Raw genomic sequence first — 22,270 nt, 5'->3', positions numbered from 1 at the left:
GCATAACAAATCAGAGAGGAAAAAGGAGGCAGAATAAAAGCAAAGACTGATAAAGAAAACTTCCAAATTATTACATGTATTTGTCCATTTGATTGTCCACAGATTTTCCACCCTCATGCTCCATCTCCTGTGCCTACCAGGCTGCCTGTGCCCAGGGTGCGCTGCTGGGGGGCTGTTCTGGACTACACTACCCTGGGCTCTCAGTGGTGCAGCGTCATAACTTGAGGAGCCTGCTTTGGGAAGTATGGAAAAGTCTCATGACCAGGTTGGGCAACTCCTTTCTCCCAAACAGGGAAGGAGGGGAGAAACAGCCTGCTTCCACTCCCCACTTTGAAAAGTATCTTGCTGTTTCAAAGAAATTTCCACTTTTTTTCCTCTGTGGATACAAGTAGGTCTGTAGAGCTCTGTTAGCAGCAGCAGAATCCAAAAAGAGATCCTTCCAGGTGCGAGTGCCTTCGGGCTGTGTCCACTCTGTCCTTCGCGCAGATGAAGGGTTTGGCAAGTCGAAGGTGCCTAGACCATGTGTCAGCTCCCAGGTCCGCAGGAGTGTGTGACCTCCAGCTTCTCAGTCTTCTCGGAGCCATGCTCAAACTTGGGAGCTCAGCCGTCTGCAGTTCCCAGCTCCAGGCAAATGCTCCTGAGCAGCAGGGGGAGGAGGGGTTGCATCGCAGCAGCAGGCAGGGCTGGGCACTCTCAGCCTGCTAGCAGCACAAGCTGCAGCTCCTCACAAGTTTCCTCCAGCTTTCCCGAAATCTCCCACCGGGTTATTTGGCCGCTGTGCTCACAGGAGGAGTGTGAAGTCAGGGAGGTGCAAACTTGCTGAATCCCAGCGGCTCTGAGAGTGCTGGCAGCTATTGGGTGCAGTGGAACAGCTTCTTGTTTGAAAACACCCGATTTATAGATCATTGCAGGCAATGCACAGAATCCTTTTACACTACTGCTTGGAAATCTGTCCAGTAACAACTGGGAAACACAGTAAAAGGGCAGGATAGGCATGTGATTTCCCTTGGGTTTTATTTTATTCTTTTGCAGAACTGACTTTGGAATGAGAGAGAAGCAGGTTGGGTTTTCTTTCTTCCCTGCAGGCTGGTTTATTGAACTAGCGTAACTCACTGCCAAAGTTCACACTCTATAAATTTTAAGGTCGGTACCTCTCTGGACCTGAGTGCTTCAGCAGCACTCCCAAGTTTTTGTGCATGTTCAGGATGAAGTGCTGAGGGCAGAGCAGGGATTTCTTTGTGGCAGTCCTGTTTACCGGGAACGCGCACGCGGAGTGTTCCAAGAATGTGAACGCAGACCTGTTTCCGTGAATGGGGTAGGAAACAATGAATGCCAGTTTCTTCTGCCAGGAGTCTAAGTCTCCTCTTCTAGTCAGTATTCTGCCTCAAAACCCCTGTGAGAGTTTGCCTTTTTTTTTTTTTTTTCTTCAGTCATGTTATCTTAGGCTTCTGTCAAGTGTGAAGGCTGCTATTCTCATCCCACCATCTGAAGAGAAGTATAAGAACACAAAGATCTGAAAGAAATGCATACACTTTGCAGATCCTGGCTGTCCATATGTGAAAACTAGCTACAGAAGGGAAGGTTGCTTTTAAGGACATAGCTGTACATTTAATGATGAGCTAAGCGATCTCTTATTTCTGTTTGTATGAAGCTCTACAGCTAACAAAAGACTAGTTTCCTTTGTATGTATTAATTTCCTTATTGCTGAACAGTTTTATTGTTACCTTACGATGTAGGTGGCTCTGAGGAAGGTCTACCTAGTTCAGGTGCACAATACTGCAACAGACAAGCACCTACACAGGATTTAATGTAGTTATTCCTGTAATGTGGCTATAAGATCCTGAAGGGCATTATTTTCCCATTTCACAGGTGGAGAATCAAGATGCCAAGAATCTAGAATTTATTCCTCCTGCTTTCTATGTGTGCCAGTTGTAGCCACTGTGACTAAGGTGGTCTTTGAGGCTAGGAATGCTATGAGTGATTCAGGCTGCTGGCTACTCAGGGTGCAGACCCTAGCCCCCCATGTAATCAAGGGATAAGAGAACTTGCAAAGTCCTAAATAACATCTGTAATAAATATTTTGAAAATGGCCCAAAGTGACTTGAGGTTATACATGAGCACCAAGAACGTACATCTCTCTTACGTCCCCAGAAAATTCATAGATTCCCTGAAAAAGAATTGACCTAATCATAAAGAAAATACTTTTTTCCTCCTTTTTTTGTTTTGTTTTAATTTTGGGAGGAAGTGGGAACTATATCAAGAATCTCTTCCTGTATCTCTAATGGCTTTGCTTCCGTGTAGAGCTAAGGAAAAGGTGTACTGTTTCCACTAGGAAGTGCAAGGAACTTTTGGGTGTAGCAATGGCATTGGCTTGCTTTTCTAAAGGTTATGTTAGACCAATCTGAACGTGAGCCTGGAAAATCAGTAGTGACAAATATTTTGTATTTCTTTTGCCTTTGCAGTTTAACTTTGAAATAAACTGCTTAGTATTTGTAATGAAAATACTTCCATTGTCAGGTCTCAGGCAGGTATTAGTGACAAGGGGTGTAGGTACTACTGAGCCTGTTTTGGGTTAGAGAATGTCAGAAAAGGCAGAAGACGGATTAGTAAGTTTATCATGTTCCTTCAGGTCCTATTTTAAATTATTTTTTTACCTGTTCTTCTACACTGAGTCAGCATCTGGGTGAACAATAGCAGCGCATAACCCAAAGCAGTCACCTAGAAGCCTGCAGCTGCAGAGAAGCAAAGGAAATCCCTGATTATTAATGCCATTTTCTGTTGGGAAAAGTTAGTTTTATCCTCTTAAGATTCAAATTTGGATTGATTGGCAAACACAGCATATAATTTAAGTGTCTTGGGTAGATATACATTTTCTTTTCCAGGCAAGTACAACCAAGTCAATTGAAAGCCACCAGGATGTGCTTGATGGCAAGGCAGAGGCAGTACAGGCTCCGAATACAATCCCAGAACACAGTCCCAACAGTCCATAGGCTTAGGAGCAACTGTTGCAACATCCTATAAGTGTGTGCTTTCAAATGATTAAATTATACAGAGTATGCAGACAGCAGATAATCATATCCCATGTGCTGGACCTAAAGAAGCTGGAATTGGTCATTGTTCTTAAGATACTGGTGAAATAAACTGAGTATTTTTGCTGACAAAATACACTGGGAAAAATGGATGTAGACATTCCTGAAGAGAATCCTTTTTTACCTTTTAACTCTGAAGGAAATCTATTTTTTTTTTCTACTTGATGCATCTATCAGCAAATTCCCTTCTTAAGGAGGGGCAAGCAGAGCTTATATTAAAGGCAGCCAAGGGAGCTGTAATAATGTATGTGAGGGCAGAATTATGCCCTCAGTACCTCAGTATAGGCACACTGAAGGTGGGAAGACTTAAATATTTTGCAAAGGACTTTTATGGGTGTGAGAGGATCTGGTGACACGATACATTTCTGGTTTGTGATGAAGCTTGTGAGGGGTGACATGAGCTATAAAATACACATTGTTAGACACAGAGATAGCAACACTAGACAGCATGATTTTGATTTAAGTATGTTGTATCTTGTTTTCACTAGATATTTCTCTTTATGATGGGAAATCGGGTAAGATGTATTTAAATTGCTGTGCTGTCAGAGAGTTTAAAAAAAAACACAAAACAAACCGCCCCTCTTCTGTATGAGGGGAAGCACCAGCAACTGTAAAGGACATATTTGCAGAATCATCAATTTTGATTGTCTTGAGCAACTTTGTGTGGTCACTGAAATAGAGTAATCTGTCATTTTGACAGTTCTCCACTAGTGTGGTGAGGTCCCTGTGCTGTTTGTTGCTCTGAAGGGGAAGGACCTATTTTGGATTCTGACACAGCCAGTATCACCCTGTAGCCTTTATGGCAAAAGAGATCTGATGATGCAAAGTTGAAGTTGTTTTGGGTTTTTGTTTTTTTTTTTTCTTTTCCTAAATCTCACATTCAACTGAATTATTTATAAAATTTGTTTTCTGCAGTGCATTTCAACCAGAAATTGCTAGAGGATGTTCAGTTCCTTTATACCTAATGCAGAAGCTGAGGCACAGGAAAGTGTTGTGGCTTGTCGAAGGTACTGCCTGCAGAAATTTTCACGTACGGGCCTTTCATCCGCTGGTCTAGTTCATAATCCATTAGACCCTGATTTTATAAATTAGCTTTAAAAGTGTAATCTCTTTTCGATAACGTGAAGGTGAACACTGATTTGGGGGTTTCCTCTCCCAGAAACAAACACTAGGAGCTGCCAGTTATTGGAAAACATGCTCTTTCCCCAGAGCAACGTAGATGCCCAACATATGAAGCAATGAGGCATCTGCTGCATGTACTGGGCTACTTTGAAAGGATTTTTTCCTTTTTGCTTGCTTTGTAACTAAAGGAAGTTCTGTTACTGGAGTCTGGACTTGTAAAGAGCTTGCGAAGGCAGGGTTACAGTTGAAAAAAAGCCTCAAATCATACATTTTTACACCTGGATCATGGAGAGGTGGGGCTTGAGTAGCCAATCTGGCTGACTGCCTCCTTTTAGGCTGTTCTTACTGTGAGCGTTAAGACCCCATGTATGACTGAAGAGGTGCCTCCTCAGGCATGAGGCACCCCAAACCGCACAGAAGTACTGCAGTTCCAGCACAGAGGGGGAGCTGGTCTGGAGTTTGCATACACTTTTCTCCTTGGGAAAATTTCTCAAGTCTGGGAGGAATTTATGGTCAGAGAGCTCCTGCCCTGAACAGCAAATAGTTGAGCTGGTGCTTCGCTTGCCTGGGAGACCGTACTTGAATCAGGGCTGTGAATATTTTTGCTTTCATATTTCCCTTGGAGAATCTGGAATAACCATGGGTATACCTGGGGCACTGCGCTGGGAGAAGATAGTATTCAAGGATACTACTATCTTTCTCAGAAGTTTGGTTGCTATGTCTTAGTTGCCTACAATGTCAGATTAACCTTCAACTCTCCATTTAGATGGAATTGATTCTAAAGATAAAAACTGTGAAGGGTTGTACTTTTCCTTTCTTTGCATATGTTTGCTTTACCATCGTTGTACCTCAAAACCCCTGTGCCTGCTAGGATTATATGAGAATATATTACCCAGTTTAGTTCCCTGCCATCCTGAGGTTTTGCAGTCTTTCCTCGGTGCTATGACCTTCTCCAACAATTTATTCAGGTTGCATTAAGTTTGTTGTGTTTAGTATTGATGTAATTGAATGTGCTGGGTCATCTGAATAGATGTTCTAAAGGTTGCTGCTCTCTGTATACACCAGGAAAATCAGGGGCTGCATGAGCAATAGGGTAGTTATTTCCCAGCCAGTGCCCTGGGTTCTCCTGCAGGTATTAAACATCTGCATCAAATGTATAAACAACTCTGTGTTCTAAAGCAATCAAAAGCAAACAGAACATGATGCTGACATAATCTTTGGTATGGTGTGTCTTAAGTATTGTTACCATGGAAACAAGGTATCCATCTCTACCTGTACACTTTTTATGTCCTTATAAACTGATCCATACTAAGATGTGAGAGAAAATCACATACCTATGGATGCCAGGGTTTTGCACTTTGCCATGAATACTCTGCCTGTGCAAAAAGTCACATATAAATCTTGATTTTAGGCAGTCATCCAAAGCCTTTTGAGTGATGTGGGCATGCAACATCTGTCATGACATCACTTCCATACAAGGTGATTAACACCGAGGCTTTTGAAGGGCTCTGATGGGCTGGCCTTGGCAACTACTTGCAAGGCGACGGTCCACGAGAATCAGTGCAACTCCTAGTGGAGTGTGATGTGGTATGATGCCTAACTTTTCTATGAATTTATTCCTCTGGAATGGCCAATACTTTCTGTTCTGGCTATTGCTGGCACATCAAAGTATGAAGAGCTATCTCTGTTCTGATGCAGCAGCACTATCGTCAAACCAACACAGTGCAGATTCAGCTTCCAAGCAAGGACTGGAAAGGACCTTGCCTGCACTTCACTGTGCAGTAATGTCTCTGAAAAATCAGCACAAATCTTGCAGAATGGGTGTTGCTTTAGTATATGTTGATCACACGCTTTGACTCTGGCTTTAGAAATTAGAACTGATTAGCTGGAAAATTTCCCTGTTTCATGTCCCAATCCTATAATGTCTGCACACATACAAACACCATACATAGACAGGGATTTTTGACTCTCTCATGCAAAAAGAAGGGCACTGCAAAATCTAGCAAGCAAAAACTCTCTAATGTGTATTGGATGGACAGTCTTCTTCCAATAGTAATTCAACAAGAATTGCTCTGTGGAATTTTCCTTGCCTCTGATACAAACAGCAAAAGCAGCTTGTTTTGAAAAGTCATCCATAGGTGACAAACCAAAGATGAGTAGTTTACCAATGAATTGCATACCTTTTTGTCCCACATGTCTGCTTTTTTCCTTTCTGATTTCTTTCTAAGCCCTCTCCTCTTTCAATAGGGTAAAATACAGCAACACGAGATAATTGTGTTCTCTTTAACTTGTAAGAGTTTTAGGACTGGGGGACACCTTAATTCTAGCTGGGGCACAGTAAGTAATGTAAATGAATGTGTTAATAGGCAAAGCCCATGCTTATGCTATCTTGCATTGTAGCTCTGCATTTCGTTTTGATTCTATTGCTTTGGATTCTGCTACTGATGGATAACAAAGATTTCACACTCGGAACAGATGGGTCATCATTTAAGAATGGATTTTTTTAAACATGTGAAATCTTCATATTTTTTTTCCTTTCAATCAGATTTATTCACCATGTACAATTTGGCAACTGTATCTATCCCTATATCCTGGTATAAGTGCAACACCAGATCTGAAATCACTTGCATGTGAAATATTTCTCATTTCTTCTTTAAGGCAGATTACAAATTTGTGTGTGTGTGTGTGTGAGGCATGGGTATGGAGAGCTGCTTGAAAACTCTTTGAAGAAACTGCTTAAAAACTCTTTTGTGGCTTACCTCTTTGTCTTTAGTACAATAAAGAACCACGAGACTGGAAAGATAGCTAACCTTTGTTGTGACCCCGGTTTCAATGTTCAGGTTACAGAGGTACAAAGATGTACTTTCTTCTGTGTATATGAATTAATCCAAATAGGAAAACTCACCTAAACCAAGAGTTATAATGCATGTCTAAAACTGTCCTGTTTACTATCAACATCACTAGTTGTAGTAACCACAACAGTATGCACTATTCCAGTACTGTCGAATGTTAGTAAATAACTTCATTAATCTCAGTCTCTTCAGTCTAAGCAGTTGCTTTCTGAAGAGTTAAAGCAGTATTGAAGAAAATGTGATAGAAGTGAGTCTAGTTTACACATTTACCTTAGATACAGAAGAAAATCTGAACCTATAGGGTGACTTTAAAAAAAAAAACAACCAACCAAATAGCCTAATAGCCTAGCCCACAGTAAATCAGCACAATGAATGACTCCAGGACAATGGCTGGATGCTACCCTTTGATTCATTGTAGCCTACTACAGAGGGTAACTCATTGTGCTCAAAAATAATGGGTTTGTCTTTGAGAGCCAGTGTACCCTGTCATCTGCCAACAAGCATTAAAAGAAAAAACTAATCAACTCCCTCCCAGTACTCAAATATCTTCTTATAGCTGGTTGGTTACCAGATGTGTGTAGCATAAATAAGTCCTAGTAGATGCACATCCGAAACAGATTAGAATTGGGAAAATGCTGAAGTTTAGATGATATTTCAAAACTCTTCTCTAACCCTCCCTTTAGAGATAGTGATCTTTTGAACATCATCATCAGAAAAAGATGTCAGATATTAGTGGTATTATGTATAAAAGGTGTGCAATGATTTCTGCAACGAATTTCTAAATGCATCATGCACTTTACACAGAGAAGCAGTAAAAATGTGAAGTTGTCTTACCTGTCTTGTGGAGAATGTTTTTCAGCTGCAGAGGTCAGGTGGCTTGTGTAGTTTCTGGGATGTAATTGGAATGTTTGTGTTCCCTGGCAGTCAGAAACAAATGCCTATTTGTATTTTCAGCACTGATCTCTTTAACAGGCTCTCCCCGATAATGGTCTTGCAAAATACTGTGCCTAAATCTCCCTTTCTCTTTCCCTTGTACGTTCACTCTCGCACACAGGTGGCTTAGAACGCCCAATGAATTAAATGCTCTGCTCAGAGACTTCTCAGGGAGAATTAACCCTTTCCACCATATTTGAAATCAGTTGATTTTATATCTAGACTGGAAAACAGATTGTGCAGTAGGCACAAACAATGCTGTCCTTAAGTGGACAAGGTGATTTCCTAGCTTGTTAGCATTTAGAAAAGTCTCTCCTGCTACAGTAATTAATTCTTAGTAAAGTTCTCATTTTACATGATAAGCTTTACTACTTTCCCAAGAGATTTTTCAGGTATCTACGGTAGGAAACCTTCTTCTGGAAGCCAGTGTCTTATTTTCCATGTACTTAATTTCAGTACAGTGATGAATATTGCAATTACATTTTTAATGACACAACATTTTAAAATTATATGTGCATGACTCAAAAGGTATATTCTTGTATTATTTTGCTGTATGGGAAGATGGATTACAAATAAAATGAATTTAATATATTTTACTTGAAATTATTTTCAGCTACAGAGCACATAAAATTCAGCTGTAATATTCATTAAATGCACTGTTTATATCTTACAAATGACAGAAGATAGTTCTACTTTCCAAAAAACGATATTCAGACCAGTAGTCATATGCATTTAAACACCATGCACATATGATTTAATTGAACATAAGAGGCCCAAACCATAAGATCCTCTTCAATAAATTGTTACACTTGGTTTCAGCAGGTCTGTCCATGGTCTGAAGTCCTGAATTACTAAAATGTTTATAAAATCTGCTTAACTTTTGGCAAACTTCCCCTTTTCATCCCCACCTTACCTCTTTGTCACCTGCCCCTGACAGTTAGGACACTGTTGTGGAAGCTAGGTTTGCATCATTCAGCCCAAAGATGTATTGAACTTGCATCCTGAACGAGCAGAGTTGGTGGTTGCGTGGAAAGTGCTTGTGGCGGTACCAAGAGCTGCAGGATAAAAGAAGGTAGAGAGGTCTCGTAAGTTCTTTCAGGTAGTAACGGCTGGAGGTGGCTTACATTAGGAATGAAGCCTGGCTCTGGAGGTGCAGAGGTATGTGACTGATCACTAGAAAAGGATTTGGATTCTAAGATGCATCTCTGGCTGGAGTTTCCCATTAGGTACCAGTTGGCTGGCATATGGTTTGCTCCCAGTAGCAGCCAACTCTGCATGCAGTACAGGGTGCCTAAGTGGCATGTGGATTCTAATGTACAACAAAGAATCTGGGGCTAAAACTTAGGCAGTGTCATGCCTATAGGAAGGTATTTAAATGCTTTTATTGTTTCTTAACCCTTGCAATTGTCAACAAAGTAAATACAAAATCTGTACTGGCAGGCTGCATGCTGTGGGATGCCCAGGATGCTTTCTTGTTCCCACTGAGGGCTGAGGCTCTGCCTTTACTTGTGCAGAGACAGTTGTACAAATAAACAAGTGGCTATCAGACACAGAACAGAGGGGTGACCTTTACCAGCATCGCTGACTGGGGAAAGGGTTTGATGACAATCTGTAGCTCTTTATCAATAATGTAAAATGTAAAAATAATGTCATCTTCAAAGCACTTTGCAGCTAGAACTGAGATACTGACAAGCATCTGAAATAGAGCATTATCCCCATTTTACAGATGAAAAAAAGTCACACAGAGAATCAAAGTCAAGATTAGATTAACAGATATTAGTGCCAGAGGATCTATTATGTATTGTCTTGCATCTGGCAGAACAGAGCAGAAAATTTCATACAGATTACTCCAGTAAATTTATAACCTCTGTTTCGACTTAGGAAAAGGCCTTCAGAGCTGACATAAGGACACTACACCATTTTAAGTTGCTTGCAGGGCACTGTTGGAAGTTCGCATCATATTCCAGTATGAGTTTATTTAACTTCTGGCTGCCTCATCTAGTTTTGCTTGAGTAATTTAAGAGGCCTCCACATTGCCTAAAATCTCCTTTGCATTTCTGCTACCTAGAGATAATTATCAAGTTGCTACTAAACTGACAACACTGCATTTCTTTATTCCTTTAGTCTACAGATGTTATTAACTCTTTCTTTTACATAACAGGACTTAGGCTTTTCAAAATTAAAAAGAACGATAGATCATTTTTAGAAAGTATAGTATTTACTGTTAATTTCTTCTCTCCCACTTTTTCTGTTTCGTTTCTCTGCTGCATGCAAAAAAATAATTTGGCCCTATTGCAATATCTATAGTATGAGAATCTTTGGAAATATGTGTGGTCCAGTGTTTGTAGAACTAGAGCCTTCGTTAATTATGTCTTATGTGCATTACTATTTGTGTGTAATATAACAAAAATAATAGCAATACAATCAACTTGAGAAACCTTAACTCTACAGTTGGTATCAGGTGACTGATCACAGACTACTGAAAGGCAGTTTTGTGGTAAAATTACAACTTAGTTCAGCTTAGCTTAAAGTAAACCTCCTAATCTTGCCTCTAGGACTCTTATCACTTCACATATTTGTTGAATATTAGATGCCTATGAATTGAGTAAATTGATGTCCCTATGAGTTTGGAAAGTCTAGAATATAAATAATTTCAGAAACGGCACTAACTATTAGGAAATGTTATGGAATGGAGAGTACAGTTACAGGGGAAGCTCTTGGGAGGAAACTCAGTCAGATTTATGCAGACAGACTAGAAAAGGTCTGGAGGAGGGCCATGATTATCGAAGGGCTGGAGAACCTGCCCTATGAGGAAAGACTGAAGGAGTTAGGTCCCTTCTCCTTGTAGAAGGGAAAGCTCAGGGGGCATCTCATCACAGTACTCCAGTACTTAAAGGGCAGCTGCAAAAAGGACGGAGGCTCTCTCCTTAATAGGAGCTGTGTGGAGAAGACAAGGTGCAACAGTTGCAAGTTGCACTGGGAAAGGTTTAATCTTGATGTAAGAAAGAATTTTTTTTGGTTTGTTTTTACAGTGGGAACAACCAGTCAGTGGAACAGCCTCCCCAGGGACACAACAGAGTCCCCAGCACTAGAGGTTTTCAAGGTGTGACTGGACAGGGTGCTAGCTGATCTGGTCTGCCTCCCTTCCCCGTGAGAGGCTGGCTCAGATGATCTTTTGAGGTCTCTTCCAACCTGGGCTGTTTTATGATTCTGTGAAAAATGTTTTGTGGCTAGGAATTGGCTTAAGTGTGTGCTTAAAAGGTGTGTCGAATCAGGTCTGGGATACCAAATCCACCACCAGTTACGATCAATTAGAAGTTTCCCTGTTGAGAAGTGATTTGGGTCTTTCAAAATGACACAGTCTATTCTAAACTGTCAGTTCTGTGGCATTTCCCTCTACATCTCTACTTGATGTGTGATTATATTGCAGTTCATCAGTCAGGTTTATTAGGAGACTTAATTGGATTGCATTAGCTGGCATTTAAGCCATCCAAAACAGTTGAGAATGCAATCAATTAAAACATCCAAACACATTAATGATGTAGACACAGGGCAATTTATGTAGATGGCTAATTACCTGTTTTCTCCAGTAAGTAGATTTTATTGCCCAAGAATGGACAAATGATGCATGGGAAGAAAGGAATCAGCACTGAAAAAATACTCGTGGTGAGGTTACAAAAAAAAAAAAAAAATAAAATGGCAAGGTATAAATGTTTCTATTGTTAAAACTCTATACAAAGTATAAAGAATAAATCCTACACTGTTACCAGCACTCAGAGATGTTCCTAATATTGTAAGATTTTAATGTGACTTTTGAGGAACATATTGAGCGTATTACCAGTGTTTGAATGTCTTCTAATATGACACCTGAGGTTTCTAAGCAATCAAGATGCTCCATGCAATGGTCATTTTAAGTGGGAAAATTCTAATCACTGTCATTTTTTCATTTCATCCGCTACTGATCTGGATCTAAAACTGTGGCTCCCTTGTGACTTCTGATCCCTACACATCATGCTGTGTGATGCCCATGCAGTGTATTTGCTAGGTTGCATTAGGTGTATGCAGCACTGACCTGGAGATGAAAGTACAACTGAGGGGCGTAACAAAATGCAAAACAGGAATGGAATGGAATCATTAACATCCTCCTGTGTTTCCTGCTCCCTCCTACACTCCCCCTCTGGCTTTACAACTACATTTTCTCATTTACTGTGACGCAGTTCAGGAATGAGACATGCAGACTTATTATCAGATACTGTTCTTAATTTCCTTTACAGTCTGTGGGGAAATCCTTATGCTAGTTTATTTTCTGTAACTCTTGACTTTTTGGAATAGTGTAGGACATGCACAAATACAAAAACGATCAGGTTGGATGGTAAAACACCTAAAGCCACAGCTAATCTGGCGGGTTAAACTGTCTTGCATTATATGCAGAACAAGTACTCAGTGGTTCTCAGGGACACAGAGAAGACTTGTCAAGGTCTCAAGGAGGTTTTGGCTATGCTTCATATGCCCAAAATAAACTTTGGAAATAAAGTCAAATGAAAATTAAATAGTTGCATGTGTCTTAGATGTCAGGTTATACATTTGTATTGAGGTGAGTGGCACCAGGCTATGACAAAAGGGAAGGCCAGGACTGGGCAATGGCAGCAGGCCAGAACAGAAGCTATGGTATTTTGCTTGCACACCTGTTGCCAGCCTGTTGGTGAGAAACTGAAAATGATATCACTGTGATCGGATTCTTTTCCACTCTCTGCTGACATATCTTTGGGACTGGCTTGTGTTCTCTAACCTTGCCATCTGGAATGGCATTTTCTTCCCCACCTGTCCTCATATGTTCTCAACTGCTGAATGCTACAAACAGCAGTATCATCCTGGATTTGCCTTCTACCCTCTGAGCACTTTTGTGACCAAATAAATCACAGGTCCTGTGCTTGGAATGTCAGAGTTATACACATCTGTGACACAGGTGCAGGTCTGCAGTATTCTTTGGCATCCTACAGAACAAATGAATATGAAAAAGTCATTCCTGGAACCCACAGCAGGAGTAGGAGGAGAAAGAGCCTTCCAAATCCCACAGCTTTGGAGTGCTGCGCCTTGTAAGTAATGAGTCACTTTTCTTAAGTTGTCATTGAGTAATGGCTGACTGAACCAACAGATTTCAACATAGACCAGTTCGGGTGAAATGCAATTGAAATAGCCAAGACTCCAAAGGCAGACTATAATGCCAGTGATAATTTCATGTAACACATTAAATTAATGGTGACAGCAACTCCTCGGAGCCCTGGCAAATTAGAAATTGCTCGATGCACAAGCAATACAATGATAACACAGTTAATCTGCAGGGAAATGATAGTAAAAGAAATGGCTTTTAGATTAGCTGTCATTAGAGTAAAACATCTGCCTCTGCAAGTCAAGGGGAATGTCCTCATTTATGCACACGGGAACTCATTAAAGTTACTGGGTTTGTAAGCTAGACCCAAATTTCCACCATGATCTGCATCTGGGAAGCACAACGAATTAGACTGAAATTCATGAAGATGACTTCCCAGGCAATATGTCAGCTTCAAAAATGCATTTGATCAGTTGCTGAAGTTAGCTCATGTATTTAGATTCTTAGTACCTGGGAGCACGTACCTAAAAAATAGGAAAAATAAATGGGAGTGATATGATTTTGAAAGGAATAAGACCTTTTAAGATCACAAAAGTTTGAAGTTTAGCTCTGTCTGAACTCTCAGGAAAAACTTCCAGTTGACTACTTAATTCCAAACAATTTGTCATCATTTCTGCTGTTTCTGTTCTTTATTTGCTGGACTGCAGAGCATAAGGTCAGGAAACTTCACTTGTGTAACTGTATTTGTGGTGCAAATATTCTCACTTCTGATTTTCCTTTTATATTCTTGTGTGGAATGTTGAATACTTCATAGAGGCAAGACTGGCAGGCAATGGTTTGTGTTAGAAATGTTCTCAATCATGATTTCAAAGTTTTCTTTCATTATTCACTACCTGGTGACAATGTGCAACAAAGTAGGTTTTTTTGCAATTATTACAGCCTGACTGGTGTGTTACTAAAGGTTGCAGAGTGCTTTAAAGGAACAAAATTCATAGGAAGCAAGGAACTATTTGGTAATGTCTATATACAGCTCAGAGTTGAATAAACTAGAGATATTTAATCTTTCCTTGGGATGAATGTAACTTCAAGCTGGATTATAAATAAACAGGTACCCAGTTCCACTGTTTACATAGGTTATCAAACCGTATTCTCTTCTTGATTACATTAGTGTTGATTCATATAAATATACTTGAATTCTTCAGTTACCTAACTTTTACAGCAGCATGCCATAGGAATGTGTCCTAAAGCACACTGCACAAGAGGCTTTCAAGGAGCAGGTGTTACAACAGAGTTGCTTTTCTTAGTAACTTCAACCATCAGCTGCACGCACAGAATGAGGGCTGCGTCTCAAAGCAGTTGGAAACAGCTCCACCATCTTGATGAATTGCAGCTCAACATTAAAGAAACGTACAGAAATGACCCCTGCGGGGGTTTTTCTATCCAGATTCTTCAATCTGGAAGAAGTGGAAACAATATCCTGTTAGAAAATGGCATATACATAATGAAGTAGGTGATTCAGCTGAGTGGTCCCTGACCTTGATATGGGTATGGCAGCAGATAGGAATGAGATTTATCAGCCTGGAAGGGAGGGAGATGTTTGTTGATAAATACTGATAGATTTCTGGTGCATAACTTCTGTTGGCGGGGGAGACCAGGCTGAAAGGAAAGCAGCAAAAGGTAACTCCCTAGGGAGAACAATGCCCTCCCTGCTGATAGCTGTGATAGCTTGCTTAACATAGCAGCAGTCTGGCTGGAGCCAGGCTCAGGTGCAGCCATCCTACTAAGGCATCTTAAATGGTCTTCAGGGCCTTAACTAGCATTGAATGAAAGATCACGATTAGCCTGAATCATAACCAAAGCCAGTGATGGTAACTGTCTATTAAAAATGCCAGGTACTCAGAAAGGACTCCTTCCCTGCAAAATGCAGCATGTTGCTTTTTTTGGAAGACACAATCTTCTGGCAAAGCATAGTGTAATAGAGTGGTGGAGGCAGGGGAGTGTGCAGGTGTAGCAATGATTTTGGCCATTAGATGCATGCGCTGGGCGGTAGTTGAAATAGATGGGTCACATTTAATGCTGTCTGCTCCCCAGGACTCCAGGAAATGAGTGTCAGAATGGGTTGTGGTGAGTGTGAAATTGTGCTAGGCATGCATAATGCAGGGACGCTGCTAATCAAACCCCTCTCACTGTGACTAATCAGGAAGATCTATTTGATATTCTAAGAAATTAGTTGGAAGAGCAAGCACATAATGGAAAAATAAAGAACGAATCAGAAGCTTAGGCACAGGCAAAGATAAGGACTTTGATCACAGTAGTTTAGTGGGCACAGAAAGAAGACAGAGAAGATAAACAAAAATGCTGATGAGAACAGTTAGGATCTGCTGAGAGAAGCAGCCATTAATCTAGACCATGAGGAATAGATAAGAAGTTATGTGCCTTCCTGGTGCTTAAAGGAACGGCAGCTGTAGGCACCTGAAAACAAAGTTTTCCTCAGCATAACTCTATAGCAGTCTTGCAGGGATGCATGTAGTCCCTATTTATAAAGGGAAATTTATTTAGGAGGAATAAATGCACTCTATTCAGAGCAACAAAGAATAATAGATTGCTCAACAAAACAAAACATGCCCGAACTTCCTAAGAGGCAGCCCAGGCCAACGGGTGGAATTGATATTAGCCTGGGAGACAGGACAACTAGATTGTCTTCCAAGTACTTTCAATGACTATCAGGCAGTCTGAGAAAAACAGGATACTCAACTTTTACATAATGGAAAGACTGTGGGGCTTTAGGAAAATCTCAGTTCACTAAAAATGACTTAGCAAAATTCAGAAAGTTGGTACTGCTGCTCTCAGCAGAGAGGCTACTAATCCAGTAGGCTACATGGACTGTTTTCTTCTTTTTTTGATTTAAACCCTGATTCTTTCTTCATACAGTTTTTGTACTGATATTAGTCCTGTCAGCATTGATAAGTGGGAGTAGAACTGGATTCATGGTCTCTCTGTAATGAAGTTATTTCACTTGAGTGCAGATGAGCATGTGTGTCTGTTCTTTGCGTGTCTAGATTTCAATGCTTATATAACATCTTCAGCAATATTAATTATGGCAAAGGAGACTATACACTGTCTCAATTGTGTACAACATGAACACATTGTATAGACACAGACATCTCAGACTATATATTAGGAAAGTTTCTTTACCAAGAGGGTGGTCAAACACTGGAAGAGGCTTCCTAGAGGTGGTTGATGCCCCAAGCCTGTCAGTGTTTAAGAGGCAGCTGGATGATTCCCTTAATAATACGCTTTAACTTTTGGTCATCCCTGAAGTGGTGAGGCAGCTCAACTAGATCATCATCAGAGGTCCGTTCCAGCCAGAACTATTCTATTTTAAAACCCAAAGAAGGATCAAACTACTAAAGAGAGAAGCTATTGGCTGACTGACACTGAACCAAACCTGCAGCTAAAAGAAGCAATGCTAACAGAATAGCAACATGGAGCTGTAAAGAGATTTATTATTCCACTCAATCAAAAATCCAAAACAAAAATCAAGAAAAAAAAATCAAAAATCCAAACCCCTGGACAACTGCTTAAAAATTTCAGCGTGACACACAGAAAATTCCTATTGGTTGGTTATTATTTGAAGAAAAATGAGCAAAGTTATTTCTTTCAACTTGCAAACCATTCTGTTGCATCTTGATGGCAATTAGGAGCAAAAAGAATTCATCAGTGTCACTAGGATTAAAATCCGAGTAACTTTTCTTGAATTTGAAAGGAAAGAAGCCCAGTCTTACTTGTGCTCTTAGGGAAGAAAAAAAGGAGCATGCAGAGAATTTAAAAAGATGCAAGGGCACAGATGGTTATCATTGCCTATTGGGTTGACTGCATGGCTGCTCAATGAAGTTTCACTCTGGAATGTTGCCTTTCAGAAAACAATGTAACAAAAAAGAAAATGTTCCCTTCCCCTTCCACCCTAATCAAAGCAGGAGAGCTGTTCTTAGTATTGCTTTCATCTTTGTTTTCAATAGTAGTTTCGATTTTTCTCCATGGTCGTATTATCACACTCCAAAAATATTGGGAGAATTCACTTGGAGCAGTCAAAAAAAACGTATGAGTCTGTTGTTTTGGGCCCCACCTCATTGTTTCCTTTCTGCACAGCATAGGCATACTGCTTCCAAACGAATCTGTAGACTCCCATTGCACGAATGAAACACCATGGGTATGTTGGCACCATCTCTGTGCTGCCCCCTAAGTCTAGCTGTCCCTAACAGGTGGTGGAGCTATATACATGACAACAAGCAAAACCCTTCAGAGCATGTGAGTTGTTGATTCCCATGCTGTCCAGCATGGATGATGAAGAATGAGTGCTGAATCGCTGCAGAGCAATCACATTACCATCTTGGCCGTTGCCTCCAACCCAGACCTCCTACTTGCACATTGATCGCTTCTTGATTAGTTCATGCTCCAGGGCTGTCTTTTGCTCACGAATATCCAGGGGTGTGAAAGATGATATTCAGCAGGCTCTTGTAGACACCCCTACTGAGAGATTATTTCCATTATCTGCACTGGCAAACTGAGACAGAGGGATCTGGAAGTCCAAGGTGAAGTCTGGAGTACAGCTGCCTGTGTGTCCCAGATCACAGCATATTAGTCACTAGACTGGATGTTTCATCTCTGTTGAGTCTCACCCTTTATATTATCTATGTCCCCTGTAACAGGAAAACAGTTTACTTGGCATTTGTATGGCTCTACTCCTCTATGTTGGTGCTGATCATTGCAAATCAACCAGATTATGCCAAGGGCAGTTCCTTCCGTTCAGGAGCGGGTCATCCAAGTGGTGTAATACATCTGGTCCTTCACAAATACATTACAAAAGTTACTTCTCACTGGCCCATAAAAATAATGGTACTTAATTTAACAGTATGTGTTAAAGCTAATCAAATAAATAGCTAGGGAATACAGGGTTATTATTCATAAACTGCTAGCTATTAGAATGTTTTGCTTCACTATGATTGGAACCCATGTGTTAGAATTAGTTCAGTTTAGCCAGACAAAACACTTTCTTCACAAGGGGAGTTTACATACATCCACAATACTTTTAAAGAATACAGAGTACTGCCATTTACCTTTCTCATAGCTCTCTCTTGGTCGGTTTTGTTTCATTACCTGAAACTTTCTACTTCTAATCGTGTTCAGTGCCATGTCTGCTGCATATTTATCATGAGCTTCTAATCTTTCTGTTATTCTTGCAGCCTCACAAACTAGAAAGCAGACACTGGAAAATTCCGAAACAGATAGATTAATGTATGCTACAGCTTGATGCCTCTCGCTTAAGTCTTGTTTTCAGCTTTTTAAGTTCAGTATTTTTATCAATTTTAAGACCGTAGTCTGTGATTTTCCAGGCCTCTTCATAATGCTGCATTTCAAAATTACATTGTGCAATCTTATGAAATGTTTTTGTTACAATTTCACTGCCAGGGCCATTTGTGATGCTGCACAATGCCATAGATTCATCTAACTGCAGTGCCTCAATATACTGCTTAACTGCTGCTTCTTCCTCAGCCATTGACAATAGCAGGTGTCCTTTTGAGCAGTGGTCCTCAACACGTGTTTTAAGACTGTTACAGCCATGCTTCTGGATGACTTTCTCTATATCTTTTAAAGCTTTGTCGTATTTTTTCAGGTGTGTAAGGCAGGCAGCCCTCTGCCGGAGGTACCTTGGATTATCCTTGCTTGTCATGACAGCCAGGGTATAATAACCAAGAGCCTTCTCATAGCAATATTCTTTAATCAGCACATTTCCTTCGTGGGCTGCTACCTGTGGACAGAAAGTGTGTGTGTGGAAAAAAAACAAAACACAAAACAAAAAGAATAAAGTATCTAGTCTGGACCAGCCACAGGTAGATAGAGACATAAGAAATTTTGAATACTTTTTCAGCTGTTGAATTTGCATCTGGTTGGAAAACATATAATTGGCATATTTTGTGCATGCAGATACAAAAATCTTGAATCACTAGGCATTTGCTCTTATCTCAAGAATTTCTGAACCACTCTTCTTTGTTTCTGTATATTTTGCTAAAAGTTTCTCATTTCTTCTAAAGTTTACATTCCTTAGAAATGATATGTGAACTGAAAACTGAATGGACCAAACTCTAATAGTAGGCAGTGTTCACTTCATGAAACTAAATTTCTGCCATGGTCTACTCCAACAGGAGAGTATATGGAAATTGTATTTCCTGGTCAATAGATAGTTAGCCCCATGTCCTGTCCCAAAAATATTTGCATGTGCTAATAATGAAGGTTCGTCTGTACTGAAGTTTATCTAAGCTACAGGAAAAATCAGTCTCAAGTGCCAGTGACTATCTGCCCTTATCTGAAGGGAAAAACAATAAGAAAATAGAGAAGGCAGAAAGAGCTACATAGCGTTTAGGTTCATCAAGGTCAAGAAAGAAAACTCCATTAGAACTATTTGCCTCAAATGGATTTCTCATTATTTCCCTTTATTGGTAATAAACAAAGCTTTTAACATGCTGCAGCAGAGTGAATATTTAAGTTATAAACAAGGCTGCCACCAACAGCTTAGCTCTTACAGAACGCTGAGCCAAACAAGCTGTGACTCCAAACACAAGGTAAATGTTTTCATCTGTCTCATTCCATGGGATATCACACGTTGCCTTTGGATGCTTGTGGCTCCCCAGAATTCAGTTAGCCCAGCCGCTGTCTCAGTAGCCACATCTGACAGCCAGCTGAGGTCTCCCTGTCTCTTTGTGTGTCTTGTTCTTTTATTTTGGTGACTTGGATTAGAATTGTTTGCTGTTTAACAGAAATGGACCAATATTGCAGGCCAAGTCCAAGCACCTCATCTGAGACCAGTGCCATGAAATAGTTTAGCCATTCCTAGCAGTTTATAAAGAATTCTATCCCAGTTATTTTGTTGTAAAGGAATGTAAAATCCTTTATGCGGTTGTATTTATTAGAGGCTCTCAGCTTCCTTACATAGAAATAGAGATAGGACCTCTCCCCAAATGGTGTCAATTGCTGACTTTAATAATTCTGGCCATAAATTGTAAGGCAGCTTGTCCAAAACCACCCCAGATTATTGTTTTGTATACATTTTAAAAGTAGCAAATTTAGTTTGTCCTTTCAAGTGTTCTTAAGTCAACTAGTTAATGCAAGTGTTTTCTCAGTGGCATGATTTTAGCAGAGGATCAAGCCAGAATTGCATCTGCATGTAAGGCACATACTGACAAAAGAAGTTGTTCCCCCCCGAAATTCTAAAGTTCTAGATCACATTGTTCTAAAGAGCACAGTGTGGTTCTTCAAAATACCTTGCGTTCGTATAGTTGAATTGTAATTTTCAGCCTTTAAAGTGCATTTGTTGTCTCAATGGCAGAAGAAAACTGTAATTTTTGTTGTTCTGCTGAATGACTAATCTAATGCTGAACCTACTAGTGTGCTAACCAGGATCATTTTGGTTTTCTGCACCACAGACAATATTGCCAGTTATTAGCTGAGCCACTGCTTTGACTTCTTCACATTTCACTGACAGTCCCCGAAGTAAGCAAGCCGCAAGATTCTGCATTTCCTGCCACACGTGGAGGAAAAAGGCGCATTGCGAATAGATGATTCTCTCTTATCTTCACTGATGGAGTAAACATGGGTGTTAGGCAGCTGGATTCTCTTTTGGCTCTGCCTGACTTAAAGGAACTGAGCTGGGACCCATTCTTGGTGTGTAACACAGATGGATTAATTAGCAGCTTACTTGCACACCATCTTCTGATCCAAGATAAATATGAAAAGAAGACTTAGGGAAAGAAGATACAGGAAGTGCGTAGAAAGCCAGAAGGATATTGCACAACTGAGTTCAGCTGCTCTCTGCACGTAGCTTTTGAGAAGCACTCTTGCCATCAGCCTGATTACAGGTGCCTTTGGAAGGCCAAGAGCAGGCTATGTAGTCCACCTTCAAACCTACCACTAAAGATTTGATTATGGCTTCCAGACTGAAATAATTCTGGTGCTACTTGGAAAGGGCTTGGCAGGCCAAAAGTGACTGGTGATTGGACTGCTTCCTGAATTAGGTCTCTGCGTCCCTTTCTACCATCTAGTTACCTCACTGTGTGATAAAGGACTGAAAATATATGTATTGTTGTTGCATTTTTGGTTCCAGTCCCTAGTGACTGATCTTATGTTGACATTGACCAAGGTTCAATTCCTTAGAAAGAAAATGAGTGAGGAGTTTAATGGACGTGGAATTATGGCCAAGGGTTAGTCTCTGAGCAGAAAATACTAGGAGATGGACTGGTAAGCGCTGATCTTTGGAAGGGGGTTGGATGTTTTCAGAGCAGTTTGGAGGAAGCCTTTCCTTCTTTACCTGCAGTCCCCATTTGCTCTTCTACCTTGGGCTGAGGGCCTAATTCTGACACAGACCATATAGCTTTTGAGACCATTTTTGTAGGAGTAAGCTCTGGATATCCTATGGCATGTCAAGAGCCAACAGAAAGTGCAGCTGTGAAGAGCTGGACAAGGAGCTAGCAATCAGTCATGCATTTAACCTTTGACATAGGAAACTGAAGGGTTGAAGCTGCACTAGCGGCAAGCAAACTCCCTTCCTCTGACCTTTTGCAGTTTAATAAATCTTTCAGATTCCTATTCCCCTGGGGCTCTCCCAGTTGTTTACAAATTTCTTAGCATGGGATCCCTTAGACTATAAATAATGGAAGAATTTTATTGCTTTGTTTTTCATGAAAAAAAGCAGTACATCAAGGAGCTCTCCTTCCTCCACCCTTTCCTATTCAGCTTATGCAGAATTATTTTTAGCTTTTCAGACCAGACTCCAGGATAATGATGACACATTTCTATAATGCTTGTAATCTCCAAACACTCTAAAACAATGTGGCGTGGAGTGCTGAGACTAAGGGCTGAGCATAAACCACTAAACTCTTCTCTGCTTCAGTCATCTCATTTGTGAAATGGAGGTAACAGAAAGAGTACTACCTCGAGCGTAGTTAGGAGCCATGACAAAGTAAGGCCATCACTGGGGGGGTTGGCACTAATTTTGCCTGTAAGCTGAGATCTTCCTTTCACACACAACCTGGAATAACCTTGCAGGCAAAAGGAAGTGCTACTGGAAAATCCTTTGGGACACCAGGCAGGTGAATTAACCAATTCCTTCC

The 22,270-nt window shown here is 40.5% G+C and overlaps 1 protein-coding gene across 2 annotated transcripts in view; it reads right to left on the bottom strand.

Annotated features, from left to right (window-relative positions):
• Positions 1–22,268, bottom strand: part of MMEL1 (membrane metalloendopeptidase like 1) — a 54,074-nt gene extending 31,806 nt beyond the window's left edge. Inside the window, exon 1 of one of the 2 annotated variants that reach the window (XM_080381274.1) lies at positions 75–22,268. In XM_080381274.1, the coding sequence (XP_080237400.1) occupies positions 75–124 (50 nt within the window). In that variant the 5' untranslated portion in view covers positions 125–22,268. The remainder of the gene's footprint in view (positions 1–74) is intronic. The other variant, XM_080381275.1, reaches the window with a different exon arrangement.
• Positions 22,269–22,270: the final 2 nt, after the last annotated feature.

This window comes from Falco punctatus, assembly GCF_963210335.1.
Source record: "Falco punctatus genome assembly, chromosome: 3".
In the NCBI taxonomy this organism is placed as follows: domain Eukaryota; kingdom Metazoa; phylum Chordata; class Aves; order Falconiformes; family Falconidae; genus Falco; species Falco punctatus.
This window is presented reverse-complemented; position numbering and strand designations above follow the sequence as displayed.